Source organism: Canis aureus, chromosome 26 (genome assembly GCF_053574225.1).
Source record: "Canis aureus isolate CA01 chromosome 26, VMU_Caureus_v.1.0, whole genome shotgun sequence".
Classification (NCBI taxonomy): domain Eukaryota; kingdom Metazoa; phylum Chordata; class Mammalia; order Carnivora; family Canidae; genus Canis; species Canis aureus.
In genome coordinates, this window is record NC_135636.1 from 48,735,999 (window position 1) to 48,749,574 (window position 13,576).

At 47.4% G+C, this 13,576-nt stretch overlaps 1 protein-coding gene across 4 annotated transcripts in view; it reads left to right on the forward strand.

Moving 5' to 3' along the window:
* Nucleotides 1-5,459, forward strand: part of VAPB (VAMP associated protein B and C) — a 50,243-nt gene extending 44,784 nt beyond the window's left edge. For 3 of the 4 annotated variants that reach the window (XM_077873726.1, XM_077873724.1, XM_077873725.1), the window contains exons 5-6: nucleotides 972-1,148; nucleotides 3,927-5,459. In XM_077873726.1, the coding sequence (XP_077729852.1) occupies nucleotides 972-1,148; nucleotides 3,927-4,085 (336 nt within the window). In that variant the 3' untranslated portion in view covers nucleotides 4,086-5,459. The remainder of the gene's footprint in view (nucleotides 1-971; nucleotides 1,149-3,926) is intronic. The other variant, XM_077873727.1, reaches the window with a different exon arrangement.
* The last annotated feature ends 8,117 nt before the right edge of the window (nucleotides 5,460-13,576 follow it).

The following is a 13,576-nucleotide window of genomic DNA, read 5'->3' on the forward strand; positions in this document are numbered from 1 at the left end:
AATGCTCACATTCTGTTAGCATTGTCCATAGTGATCTCCAGAACGCTGTTGATTTTGCCACGGCTACTGTATTTTCTTCCTGCTCAATGACTGACCACCATCATTAGCCTGTTTCTTTGAACGGGTAATGGGATTTTTGTTGTTGTTGGTTTTGACTATTCCCAATGCATATTTTGTCCCAGGAAGGTTGATTTGGGAAGCTGTGAGACCTGTGCTCTGCTCCTGGCTCTCTGCTGTACCAGCTTTGTAGATGGGAGCCTTGCTGTTGGCAGGGCTCTCCTCTTCTCACCTGGAAGATGGAAGAGTCATACTAGAGAGAGTGCAATAGGGAGAGCCAGTCGTGTTCAGTGTGCTGCATGGAACCTGCAGGGCAGTGATGGCCAGCACATCTGACCACTTCATGCCTTCCCTGGTAGTGTCTCCTCCCCAGGCACTCTCCAGAGGCTGTCGTAATGGTCTCGGTGGGGAAGTAGAGGATGTGTAGCTTCCCTCGCTAGTTTCACCTTCAACCCAGCTTCGAAGTTCTGAGTTCATGAAATAAATCGCCCTCTGTATAACATTCTCCCTGGCCTCCCACCTCCCCCATCCCAGCCTGTCCTGGGGATGTTGAGGTCTTCCTGGTGACAGTAATTTGTTGCTAATAACTCCTGAGCTTGCACGATTACGATATGCTAATTTTTACATGGCAGGAATTTGATCGTGCAATATGCACAGGCTTTTTTCTCTTCCTTTGAAGTATTAGTCTCAGCCGAACTTCATTATTTGTCCTTATCCATAATTTCTGGGGCCCAGTTGCTTTAGATTATTAAGATACTAGATAAAGTGATCCATTTTTAAAATAAATGTGACATTTTACCGTGTGGATGAAACGCTACCACATGTGGTGTTTGCTGAGAACTACTTTACTTTGCATAAAAAAGTCCTTTATTACATAGTTGGTGACACTTGGGCTTTCATTTATTTCTGAACAGCATGATGTAGAAATAAATAAAATTATACCCACAACTGCATCAAAGACAGAAACACCAACGGTGTCTAAAGCTCTGAGTTCTTCTTTGGATGACACTGAAGTTAAGAAGGTGATGGAAGAGTGTAAGAGGCTGCAGGGTGAAGTGCAGAGGCTCCGGGAGGAAAACAAGCAATTCAAGGTAATGGCATTTTCTTTTCTTTTTTAAGATTTTATTTTTTTAAGTAATCTCTCCATCCAACATGGGGCTTGAACTCACAACCCTGAGATCAAGAGTCACATGCTCTATCAACTGAGCACTCCAATAGTGTTTTATTTCTTGATAATCTATAAAAAACAGGGACTTTTTAACACTCTGATCTTGAGTGGGGGAGTTGACAAATCCCTGAATTTGTAGAGTTGTTTTGTATTTACACATTCTTCCCCTAGGGAGAAATTTCTGTAGCTTTCATCAGGTTCTCAAAAGAGCTCTGATTCCCTCCTGCCACCCCACTCCCACCCCTCAAGTTAACCAGTGTCTGAGGAGAAGCTTTTCAACTATTTAAATTCTTGTTCCCTTGTATTTGATATGTTGTAATAATGTATTTCATCCTCTAAACCTTTCTGTGAGTAGGGATTGTTACCATCCCCAGTGTGCAGGTGAGGAGACTGAGGAGCAGAGGTTAAGTGACTTGCCTGAGGTCGTACTTGCAGTGAGACTTGAACCCAGGCTTTGTGCCCTGAGCTCACAGTGGTTCCATTCTCCGGCCTCAGCCTGCAGACTCTTGTCCTCTTGTAAGAGCTCCTCTTGCCTTCACATTAGTGTAAACTGAAGATAAATTCTGAGACTAAACACAAAACTGCAGTGGTTATCCTGAATTCACAGTGTCAAACCCTACTATATCCCCAGTAGGTGAGAATCTTTTCTTTAGGAGGGTAAATAGGTAAATACCTGTACTCTTTTAACATAGGCATAATTCTGGTTTTTGAAGATTCTAGGTGGGTCTGGGCAGTAGGATCTCCTCAGATTGGTTCACATGGTGATGAGATTGGAGATGGGAAGTTGTCACAGTAGACAGGTGGAGATTATAGAAGGAGAAACCCGGGTCTCCAGCTTGTGGCTGTTGAAGAGGTAGTTGGCATGGGTGTTAAGAGGGTCAGGTTGAACTGGGCAGTAAAGGAAAGTAGGGTGCACTTCATTTGGCCTTGTTGGCCTACGGTGTTATGCCAGTGACTGCTCACACTTGACTAGCTCTGGATCTGTGATGGTCACAGCATCTCCTGGGCCTCGACTCACAAAACCTGTCTGAGGCGCCGTCCAGCCTTAAAAGTATGTCTATTTCAGACATGGTCTTGAAGAGAATGGTTCTGAGCATCTGGTCATAGGAACGTCTGTTGCAGCTTAAATATGAGGCTGGTCTATTCACTTCTCGATCATGCCACTCACCCATGCCCTAGGCTTTTGCTCTTTAACCACCATAGCACTAGACACATGTAATAAATACATTCCATTCAGTTGACTTCTCCTTCTTTTATTCTGACAGTGTTATAGATACAGGAGACCTGACAGTGTCTGGAGAATGGCATCATCTTCTTTTTTTTGCAGTAATCTTGATTTGCCTCGTTCAGTAACTTCTTTTAGTATGGTGTAAATTATGAAGCTGACACTTTACTTTTTGACTAAAAATCTAAGATATGCCTAAAGCTTCTCCTTGAGTGTATTTCTCTTCAGAAACAGAGTCCTGTGCCGTTTAAAGTGATAAATAGGTAGAAATAGCTTCTGTATAAACCCAATAAAATAAATGCTGTATTTTGCTGTGCCCATTTTTTTTTTAAGTTAATCGAATAACACCAGTCATTTATCACTGTGCAGCGATATTGGCCATGCCCCATGAGCAGAATATCTTTAAAATATTATCAGACCAATCTTGACATTAGAAGATTCTTTATCCTGCCAAATACTGATTTCTTGTTTTGTGTTGTTTCATTCTTTCATTTGGCCAACACATTTTCTGAGCCCCTCCCATGTACTAGCACTGTGGGCACAAATACAAGCTGTCCCTGCCACTGAGGAGCTCCCTGCTGACCAGGGTAGCTGGGGACAAAAGTACTGATGAGCTGAATGATGAGTGGCCCCACAGAGATGGCCACAAGTGTTGTGGAGAGTCAGCACAATGGCCTGCCTGTTGTCTCCAGGACGGACAGGTTTGGGGATGAGTAGTTGGGGTAATTAGCCAGAGATGCACCTGAGCCTAAGTACAGAGGCCTTGCTGCATGCCCTGTTGAGGGGTGTGGAGTTGGCCTTGGGAGTAAAGGAAGAAAAAGTTTCTATTCCATGCATTAAGTAGAAAAATATCTGAGCTGCATATATGAGATTCAGTCACATTTTAATATTCCAAATATCATGTTTTCTGTCCAGCAGTCTACATGTAACTCATCAATACAGAGTTCTGCATTTGAAAGCTGCTGCCCCTCTCCCCCTTTGTAGTTTCTTGTGATTTTTATATTTGTGCTTTGAGAAATGCCTATCATTTCAAAACTGGATGACTTGGTCAGGGAAGCCTGCTCCGTAGAGGGAGGGAGGACAGAGAGGGTTGGAGTCCGATGTAGAAGGGTGGCCCGGAGGCATGGCCAGAGAAGTAGATGGCTCCTGGGGGCAGAAGAGACTGGCTGAGCCTTTCAGAGGCTTTTTTCTGTAAGTCCTGGGGAACCAAGGTACTTAGATGTATGGTATAAAAAGGTGCCTAGCAGCATTGTGTAGGTGGGTGGAAGGAAAGAGGGGTTTCTGGCAATATTTTCTGAGTGACCTCAACCCAGTGCCTTCTCTGTGGGATTCAGTTTCTCCCTTTGAAAAATGAGGAGGCTGGCCCACACCATGTGATTCAAGTGTGTTTTTTAAAGGCCCATCCTGTTGAACTGACAGTTGACTTTTGCTTCTGGTGCCTTGGGTTGTCTTTGAAATGTGCCTTTGCTCCCGTAGGAGGAAGATGGACTCCGGATGAGGAAGACAGCTCAGAGCAACAGCCCTGTGCCTGTGTTAGCTCCAGCTGGGAAGGAGGAGGGCCTCAGCGCCCGGCTCCTCGCCCTCGTGGTTTTGTTCTTCATCGTCGGTGTGATCATAGGGAAGATCGCCTTGTAGAGGCAGTGGGCACAGGGCGGCACACTGGATTGATGGGCCCGCCATCCCCTGGGCTTTGACTTTATCATAACCATGTGTAAAAAAGAAGTTCATGTATGATGACATCTCACAGGTCTTGCCTTTAAATTACTCCCTCCCTGCGCGTGCGCACGCGTGCACATACACACACACAATTATAACGTAACAATCCTTTAGAGAGTTAAAAATGTATAGTAAATGATTGGGGGAAAAGAATGGTCTTTATTAATGACAAGGGAAACCGTGATTAAATCGTAATGGCATGTCGTGTCATTTTAAACATGTGTAGCCTTGGTACATGTGGCTGGGTTGATTACTTCTCTTAGAACAAGACACTCTTCCTGCCTGTTGGTGCCGGGCCTTGGGGAGCTGGAACCCAGTGCGGTGGGGAGGGCCGTCACCTCCACATAGCAAGCCCCACCCGCTCACTCACTCTCTGATCTGCTGCTCCACGTTCTGTCCCCAGCTGTCGGTTCCTTGGGACTGATGAACAGGGTCAGAAGCCAATGGCATTGTGCTGTGGCAGTGTCAGATCTGCCCATCAGGAGCGAGAGGCAGTGGGAGGCAGCAGGAGGTGGACTGACCCAACACTTTGGAAATGAAAGTCAATGCTTTGTTCTCTTAAAGGGACCAAGCTAAATTACTGTTGGTTCATGTAGTGAGATTGAATTGTTATTCAGAGATGTTTAATGCATATTTAACTTATTTAATGTATCTCATCTCATGTTTCCTTATTGCCACAAGATTATAATTAATGCTGTGGCCTAAAAATCACCTGTGCTACCTAATGCCAGTGGGTGACGCTGGCACTGCTGCTGGAGAGCTGTGGGCTCCTCTCTCTCTCTCTCTCTCTCTCTCTCTCTCTCTCTCTCTCTCTCTCTCTCTCTCGAGGTTCTGGGCTCTATGTAAGCTTGGAGGTGTGGTTTATTGGAATGTTGTAGAACAGCTGCCAGAAGTGTTTCACTGTGTAAATAAATAACAACTGTCAAAGAGAGGGAAGTCCTTAGTAGCAACAGTCAACTCTGTTACCCTTTCTAACTGGAGAAGACTAGCTGATCTTGTTTTTTTCCCTCATTACCCCTCAGCCGCCACTCATTCTTCCAGCACATGTGCCCCAAGTCTGGTCCTGACCTTTCCCATGTGGCCCTTGCTTGGAATGAGGCAGCAGAATGGTAGCAGACAGGGAACCAGCTGGGTGGGGGCGGGAGAGGGGTGAGAGGCTCCAGATAATCGTCAAGTAGTGATTGAGAGTTTGACTGTAAATTAATTTTATGCCATAAAAGACCAATCCAATTCTGTTTGACTATGTAGCATCTTAAAAAGAAAAAAAATTAAAATAAAGCCCCAGAATTAAGAGTTCTTTTGTCATTTTGTCACACTTGCTATAGGGGGGAAATTATTATCCTTATGATCCTCAATATTATTTTGTTATTGGAAGGTTGGTTTTAAAATGAGCCCTATCAATTCAATGAGAAATATATATGTTTAATGATTTGAAGTGTGTGTGTGTGTGTGTGTGTGTGTACTATTGGCTTCAACTGAGAGTGTAAAAATAAAACTGCTGAAAAATCTTGAAGCAGCTGGTCACCCTTACCTTTCCATTGCTTTGCCCCTCAGTAGAAAGAAATGTCTCCTCTGTGTCAAGGAGCCATGCAGAAGATTAGGGACCGGCATGCTGAGCATGGCTCCGGGAAATGGGTGGGTTTGAAAAGACAGTCATCAAAAGGAAGACAGTTCTTAGAAGTCATCCACTTGAGTCACATTTCTCCTGAGCTTGGCCAGGGCAAAAGGGCCTCGCTTCTGGCCCTGAGGATCTGATCAGGGACCTAGAGCCTGAGAGGCTGGGTGTCTGTGGTCTAAGTAAGTAGCTTCTGTCTTCATGAGAAGTTACTATATCCCGAGTGCTCATGGGGAACATGATCAGACCTGGTTCTCAGCCACCTGCCTGGTGGTCGGTCTGCGTGGAGTGTGTGCACATGGAGGGCTGCCCAAGTAGAAGTTAGTCCTGGTACTGTCCATGTGGATCCAGGGACTTTGAGAACGGGGTGAAAAGACTGTGCCTTCTGCCATTAATTTTCTGTAAGTGGAGTACAGTCTGTCCAAGTGTGTGAGCTGTAGCGAACCAGTCTTCTTAGCTTCCAGCAGCTCATGGCCTCAAAAGGACCATGATTAGGAGGGTCTCAGACTGTTCCTGGGAGTGCAGCACAGTCCCATTTCCCTGGAGCAGGGCTCTGTAGACTTTTTCTCAGGGAGTGTGGCTGTGTGTTCCCATGGACTTTATTCACAAAAGCAGCTGGTAGGATTTGGCCTATGAGGCTGGAATTTGCCCGTGCGTGCACGGAGACGACTAAGTTCTTAAAAAGAGTGCCTCAGATATCTATTCTTTTCCAGGTCTTGGGAAGTGACTTAGCGTCTTATGTATTTGTAGGAGACGACATTCAGCTTCTCAGAAGATGTGGGCCTTTTGTTTGTAGCTGAAAATCAGAATTACAGATCCCCAGTTATCTTTCCAACTAATCCTCCTGTAAAATCTCTCTTTCCTTTAGAGATTATGATTTGGTGACGGCATCTTAATTTATGAAGCTTTTTTGGCTGAACAGAAGGGAACTCCCCCGGGAGAGAAAGGAAGGTAATGGTGGGAAGGTTGGATATGATGTGAGTCATCCCATGAGTAGAGTGTGTCAGGAGAGGGAGAGTGTGGCACAACCGCTGCTAAGGGTCGGGGGCCAGAACTTAAACCTGGGGAGGTCCGCACTTTTGAGTGTCTCTCCTGGAATGACAGAAGAGGAAGCATGAGAGAGTGAGGCAGAGGGTAGATGTGTGGTCCTCTCACGTGGCCTGGCGTGTTCCAAGAGGGGAAGAGTCACGTAGAATAAACTGGCGCGGCACGGGCAGGCCAGACTCCTGCCTGGTGCCTTGGGCGCTGCTTTGCAGCACCTCTGGGAGTGGTGCCTTTGTTTTAGAAACCTGCCACCGAGCCCACAAATACAAAAGAGATGTAAGCAATAACAATCCTGTAAATTTTTATTGATTGAGTTTTTAAATTGATAATTTAAGCTCTCTCCATACAATACAAAATACTTCTTAAAGACAGCAGGCCATATTATTTGTAGGTATGAGGACCCAGCTTTAATTTTTTTCCTTCGTCTAGATTTGCATGTTTTCCCTCTCTAGTCTTCTAAATTGCTGGCACCAGCAGTAATAAATACTGATAAAATCAAAATTGATTTTTACCAGTGGACAGTTTATGCCTAGAGAGATGGCTTATACCTACATAACACAGAAGGGGGGAAAATGAGGAACCTCCAGTGATCCGTGAAAACCTAAACGCTTTCAAACAAATCCCAGGAACAGAACTGCTATCCAAAGATATCAGTGCGGACTTGCAGGCTGTGTTGGGTCTGATATAACTGAATGCAGTGATAGCTCAGAGCTAAATAGCCTTTCAAATTAATTTGAAAACAAACTGTGTGTGTGTGTGTGTGTGTGTGTGTGTGTAGCATATGTACCATATGTAAGTAGCTTAACATTTTCCAAATGGTGCCTATATATTTTGCACACACAAATCTTTGTATTTGCAAACTCAAACCCATGCCAAAACACAGCTCCATTTGTCATCGTCAGCCCCTTCTGTAAACTAGACCATTTACAAGTTTCTGGGGATGGTTTGTGAAATTCTTGATTTGAACGAAAGATCCAAGGAGGGAGGTGGGACCCTGGGCGTCCCAGGTCCCCACCCAGCCCTCCTCAGGGGCAGGGGCCGCTGCGCCCCCTGCTGGCGGGCCGCTCCCCGAGGGCGGCCTCCCCCGGCCTGTCCCAGCGCCTCCGGCTAGAGGCATGCTTGCCGTTGAAGGGACCTGCTCTGAGGAAGTCCCTGAGAGCCGGGTGGGAGCTGCTACGGCCCCGACCAGTGCTGGAGCCGGGAGGCACCTCGGGCCTAGCCGCACCGCCCGCACCGCCCGCCCGGGGGCTCCCTCGGGCTCTCCCCGCCCCGCTGGGTGTGTGGAAGGCCGCTCTCTGTAACCTGCCTCGGACGGAGCTGCTTTGACAGGAACCTAGGGAAAGTTGCTGTTCCAGCCAGCGCTCCCTCTGCCCTGTGCAGAACATTTCCAGAACGTTCCCTCACCACAGCTGTGACCCGGGGGTGGGGAGCGGGGGGAGCTGGGGGCTCTGTGTTGCACGTGAGGAAATGAAGCTTCCGAGATGTTACGCTGAGCAGCTTTGCAGAGCCTCTCCCTGGGCACGAAGGCCGCCGTGAGGCTGGGATCGCTAAGGCACGGCCTGGAGCTCCGTGCCTCCCGCTCAGCGGAGCCGCGTGGAGGCTCCGGTGTGTGACTCCCACGGCCTCGGCCACTCGGACCGTTTGTACCCTCATCAGAGATGTTGCCCTTCATCCCTCATGCGGTCACTCTCAAGAAGAAGTAGAACTCAGACTCGTGCCGAGATGCTTTTCTAATTTCTTTTTGAAACTAAACACACTTCAGACTGAGGAAAATGTGCGTTTTCCCTTTTCTGGTTGCCTGAAGATCTCCGCTGATGCTCGCGGGGAGTGAATCTGGGGGCCATAGCAAGGAAACACGCCAGTCTGTCTCAGGGAGGCAGGGAAGGAGGCTTTCCACGGGGCTTTCCAGAACCTGTAAATTAAACGTGAAGCGGAGGGCAGTTCATGAGAATAGGTATCACAGAAGAGGCCTGCCGAGTTCAAGGGCGGCCGGCTGCTCGGCTCAGCCCTCGCCCCGAGTTGGCGCCACGCTTCTCTGGCTAATCCTGGAAGGGCACAAGTCACAGCAGACCCTGGTGGGGAGCAGCAGCCAACGGGCCTCCAGCCAGACTCCTGCACCACAGCCCATGGGCTTGACCCCCCAGGATGTCACCTGGGGTGCCCGAGCTGCCCCCCCTCCCCGCCAGCCCCTGGCAGGGGATCCGGACCTCCGTCTGTGGGGTGTTAGCCACGTCATCTAGGCCACTGAAAAGGTTCTTTTTACTTACGTTCATCACAGGGGTATTTTGGAAAATTCAGAAGACTGGAACACACATGAACGGTTGTGTGTAATAGTTACAAGTGAAACCCGAGGAGGTAGATGAGAGGTTGTCTCGAGTAACATAATTACTTTGGATTTTTTTCCTAATGGAATTAATTCATTAGAAAATAATCTGCATCGACTCCGTAGAGGAAGAAAAAGCTAGCAACAAAAACATAGCTATTACCTAACTTGCCGTAGATATTTGCAATCATGATACCTTGGAATGTTGCCACAATATGGATTGCTTTGATTAAAAGATGTCAGTTGAATAAAACAGTACCATGGGATAATAGTTTGCTGCTGCTAGATAAATGCTAATGTTTATTTTTAAACCAGGAAACATTGATCCTGTGACAATGCCCTATTAGAATTACTTTATTATACCACAGGGTTGATGTATATTTAATCATTCGGCTAATGGACACGGGCGCAGGACGGCCCGTGTGCTCGCTGCAGTCCCTCGAGTGCCACCCGAGGGGCCCGGTCACTCCAGCCCTGCGCCACCGCCGCCGGCCCGAGCGAAATAGGTCACCGTTCACCCTGTTTCCCTTCAGAACATGCCAACCAGGGTAGACAAGCCCAGTAGCTCGACACGGTTTCACTAAGGCGTAGCGCAGACGATGCATACATAGCTTTTTGTGACTTAAAACAATGACAGATTAGCATGCATGTTTCTCACGTCGACTCGATGGTTTTCCACGCGACACGAAAAGGTCTGGTTCTCTCTCTGAACCGGAAGCCGGCATTCCCATCTTCCTTTTGTACTTCAGGGTTCAGCTGTGACCCTCCGCCGCGGCATTCGTTTCAAACGAGGTTTTTCCATGGACTCTTCTACTTGGATTCAGAGGTCAGAATTTATTGTCTGTAATACTGAGACCATGTGTACAAGCCCCGCTTGCCTTCAGCATTCATGCGTTTAGCACACATTTATTGGTTTACCTTCTGTAGGTTAGGTGCTGGAGGAGATGCTGAGGAATTAATCAACGGGAGCGATTTGTTTTTGTGCTTTTCATTCGTAAGCAACCTCAGTAAAGTGATTCGAGCTTCTATGTAGAGAGCAGACTGCAGAGTACATTTGGTTCTCATTTCTGCTGCTAGCATTTCCTTTTTTAAGAATTTATAAACTGCTGCCATTTGGAACTTCCTATAAGAAACTCTGAATGATCTATTTAAATGTTCCCTTTACCTCTTCTCTCCTTTGTGAGTAAAGAAGTCATTTCAGCGGTGCACGCGGTCCCCCCCCTCTGCTTTACAGCTTTCTCCCTGTCTTGGGGGGAAAAAAAATCTCTGCAGTTTGCGGTGTGTGTTTTTATTCTGACTCCAATGTACATTAACATTTTGGGGATCGAGTATTTTAAGAGATGTCTTAGAATGCTTTCATTTTCATAATTTTTCTTTTCTGTATTTTAAGTTGTATTTCCTGTTTTGACAGAGAATTCATTTAAAAAGTTGGTACAGGAAAGGACTCTACCATCATACGTTCTGGTTATCTGATATGTAATAAATTCATGGTTTTATGGCTGACTTTACATTTCCCGGAGGGAAGGAGATGTATTTCTGCAGTGTCCAGATCGAAAGAGCCATTCACAACGTGTTCTCACATGTTCTGTGTCGGCCTGATGAAACCTGCCCTACCGAGGCATAAACTTTTGTACTAGCTGTCTCCGTATTATGTTCAATAAATTCTGTGCTCTGAATATATTTAAAGGATGCTTCAGTGTAAAATTATTTTGAATGGGTGGCTTAAGAGCATTTGGATATGCTTTAGAGAACACACTAGGGCCCATCGCTTTTCCTCCACCACTGACTCTTAGGAACATAAAATCAGTTTAAGATGAAAAATCATAGATATCTTGTGTGACGGAAACAGACTTAAGGGATGACTTAGGTCAACTTCCTCATTTTACTGATGAGCGAACTTTGGCGCAGAGAGCCTCAGCGTGGGAACAGGCCCGCGTTCCTGGACTTCCTGGGGGGTGGGGTGGGGAGGGTTTGTGGTTGATGTAGGGAGTGCTAGCTGGTGTAGACTGCTTCCAAGTCTGCAAGGTGGGGCGCCTCTAAGAAACGGTGGACAGCTCTCCACCTGAACAGTGTTCCCTTTTTAAACGTTAATGGCCGCATTTTTACCTCCTTTGGAAAAGTAATACCTGCGAACCTTAAGACTTGACACCAGTCCAAAAGACAGCACGACGATCCCCCCACCCCACCCCCAGGCCCAAGCCCACTGCCCTTCTCCAGAGACTCCTGGAGTTCCCATTTCCTGTTTGCCTCTTTCCGGAGATCCTCTCTGCGCGATCCTACTCCGAGCACACACAGCCCCATGTTTTCTTACAGATGGGAGCACACACTACCCGCCCCCCTCATGCATGATTTTTGACTTTGTAATATGTCGGAGACCATGTCCACACGCCTTTTCTTAATGGCTCTGTGGTTCTCCCGATGTGCGGTGGTTCACTAGCCAGCCCTCTGTAGGGTGCACTTCCCTCGCCTCTAGTCCTGCTGCCACGGACACAGCTGCAGCAGTGCCCCTGTACACGAGCAGGAACAAGAGGGCACGGTTCCTAGAGGAGACGTGGTTGAGTCAAAGGGTGCCGCATTTGACATTTTGTCCCGAGCCTGCCACACCGTCGTCCACAGAGGACATGCCAGCTCCTGTCCCAGTGCGGCCTGCCACCCTGCTCTGCTAGCGTGTTGCCATGTCTGATTTTATTTCTTTGCTCATCTGGAAAGGGCGCAGATTCTTAGGTTCCATGTCCTTGCATGACTTTGAGCGGCTTCTCCACGTAAAGGTTGTTTGAACCCACTCGAGAAGATCTGGAATGATGGACGTTCAAAGGAAGGGAATTACCGCGTCCAGGGCCGGTGCTAGGACAGCAGAAGTGGACTCTACAGGGGGACATTCATGAGTGTGGAAATAGGAGGGGACGGTATTGTTCTCCTGGGGAAATCGCGTGCTGCAGGGGGTGTGGAGATGGGTGGAGCAGGGCGAGATATTGCCAACCCATCAAGCTCTCGTTCCTGCCTTCTAGCCTGTCCCGATGGCGATAGTGGAGATGAGCATGTCCTCTTGCTTCCCAGGGTCCCTCTCACAGGGGGGCACAAATGAGGCACATTTCAGTGTCCTCGACCATGGGGAGTTCTGGGAGAAGGACTGGAAATGGTGGTCATCCTTGCAGCTCTGAGGTCGAGGTGTTTTTTAATCAATAATCGAAGGAGCTGCGTTGGCATTATCTCTCATGAGTGCCTCAAGAAGACAAATCTACCGCCTGGGAGGTTGCCAGGGTTCTGTGATGGAGGAGAGCCCCCCTCCACCCCAAAACACCCCCTGCCCCATCCGAAGCTGCTTTCCCTTGTCCAAGCAGGACTTCTGTTTCTGTCTTCTTAGCAATGCTCGGCCACTAAAATCACTTCAAAGAAAAAAAAAAAAAAAGTAAAAGTTTGGAGAAACACAGAATTAGTGTTATGGACTTTTTGAAAAATGTACCTTTATGCTACTTCAAAAATGTTAGGAAAATGTGTATGGGAGGCAGGAGGCTTTTTAAAGTCAAGCCAAGACCCATTGTCGTATTTCAACCCCCGCCTCGCAGTCACATTTCCAGTCCTAAATGTGACTCCAAAGCGCAGAATGTATTTTCCGTTCGTAATGATAAAACCATCAAAAGGTATCCCATCCAGCCGCTGCGCGGGGAGGGCCCGGCAGCTCACGGCGGGTGCTCTGGCTATTTTCCCCCGTTCCCCTCAATCTTAGGCCCTGAGGGTGGGTCTTATTTGTACAGACTCAACTGCTACATTGAGCACCCCGGGGTGCCCGCTCAGGGGCACCCTCCCTGCTCCACCACCCCTGGCCCCCGAAGTGTTTGGACCCTTTCTTGCCGTAATCTGTCCTTACTGGACTGAAAGCAATTGGATGGGGAAGTTCTAGGTTTTGTTGTTGGATTTGGTTTTGCAGTGTTTTTTGGTTTAATTCCAGATAGTTAACATGCAGTGTTATTTAAAGATGTTTTATATATATATATTTAAAGATGTTATATATATATATATATATATATATATATATATATATATATATATATATATATAAAGATACTATTCATGTGTTTGAGAGAGAATGAGAGACAGAGATAGAGCATGAGCAGGGAGGAGAGGGAGAAGCAGGCTCCCCACTGAGCAGGGAGCCCGACACAGGGCTCGATCCCAGGATCCCGAGGTCACGACCTGAGCCGAAGGCAGACGCTTAACGCCCCCCGCCCCGAGCCACCCAGACACCCTCAGTGTTCTATTCGTTTCAAGTACATGATGCGGTGACTCAGCCCTTGCACACATCACCCGGCGCTCATCACGACAGGTGCCCTCCTTCATCCTCATCACTTCTTCCCCCAGCCCCCACCCCCCTCCCCTCTGGTGACCAGCAGTGTGTCCTCTGTTGTTAAGAGTCTGTTTCTTGGGTTT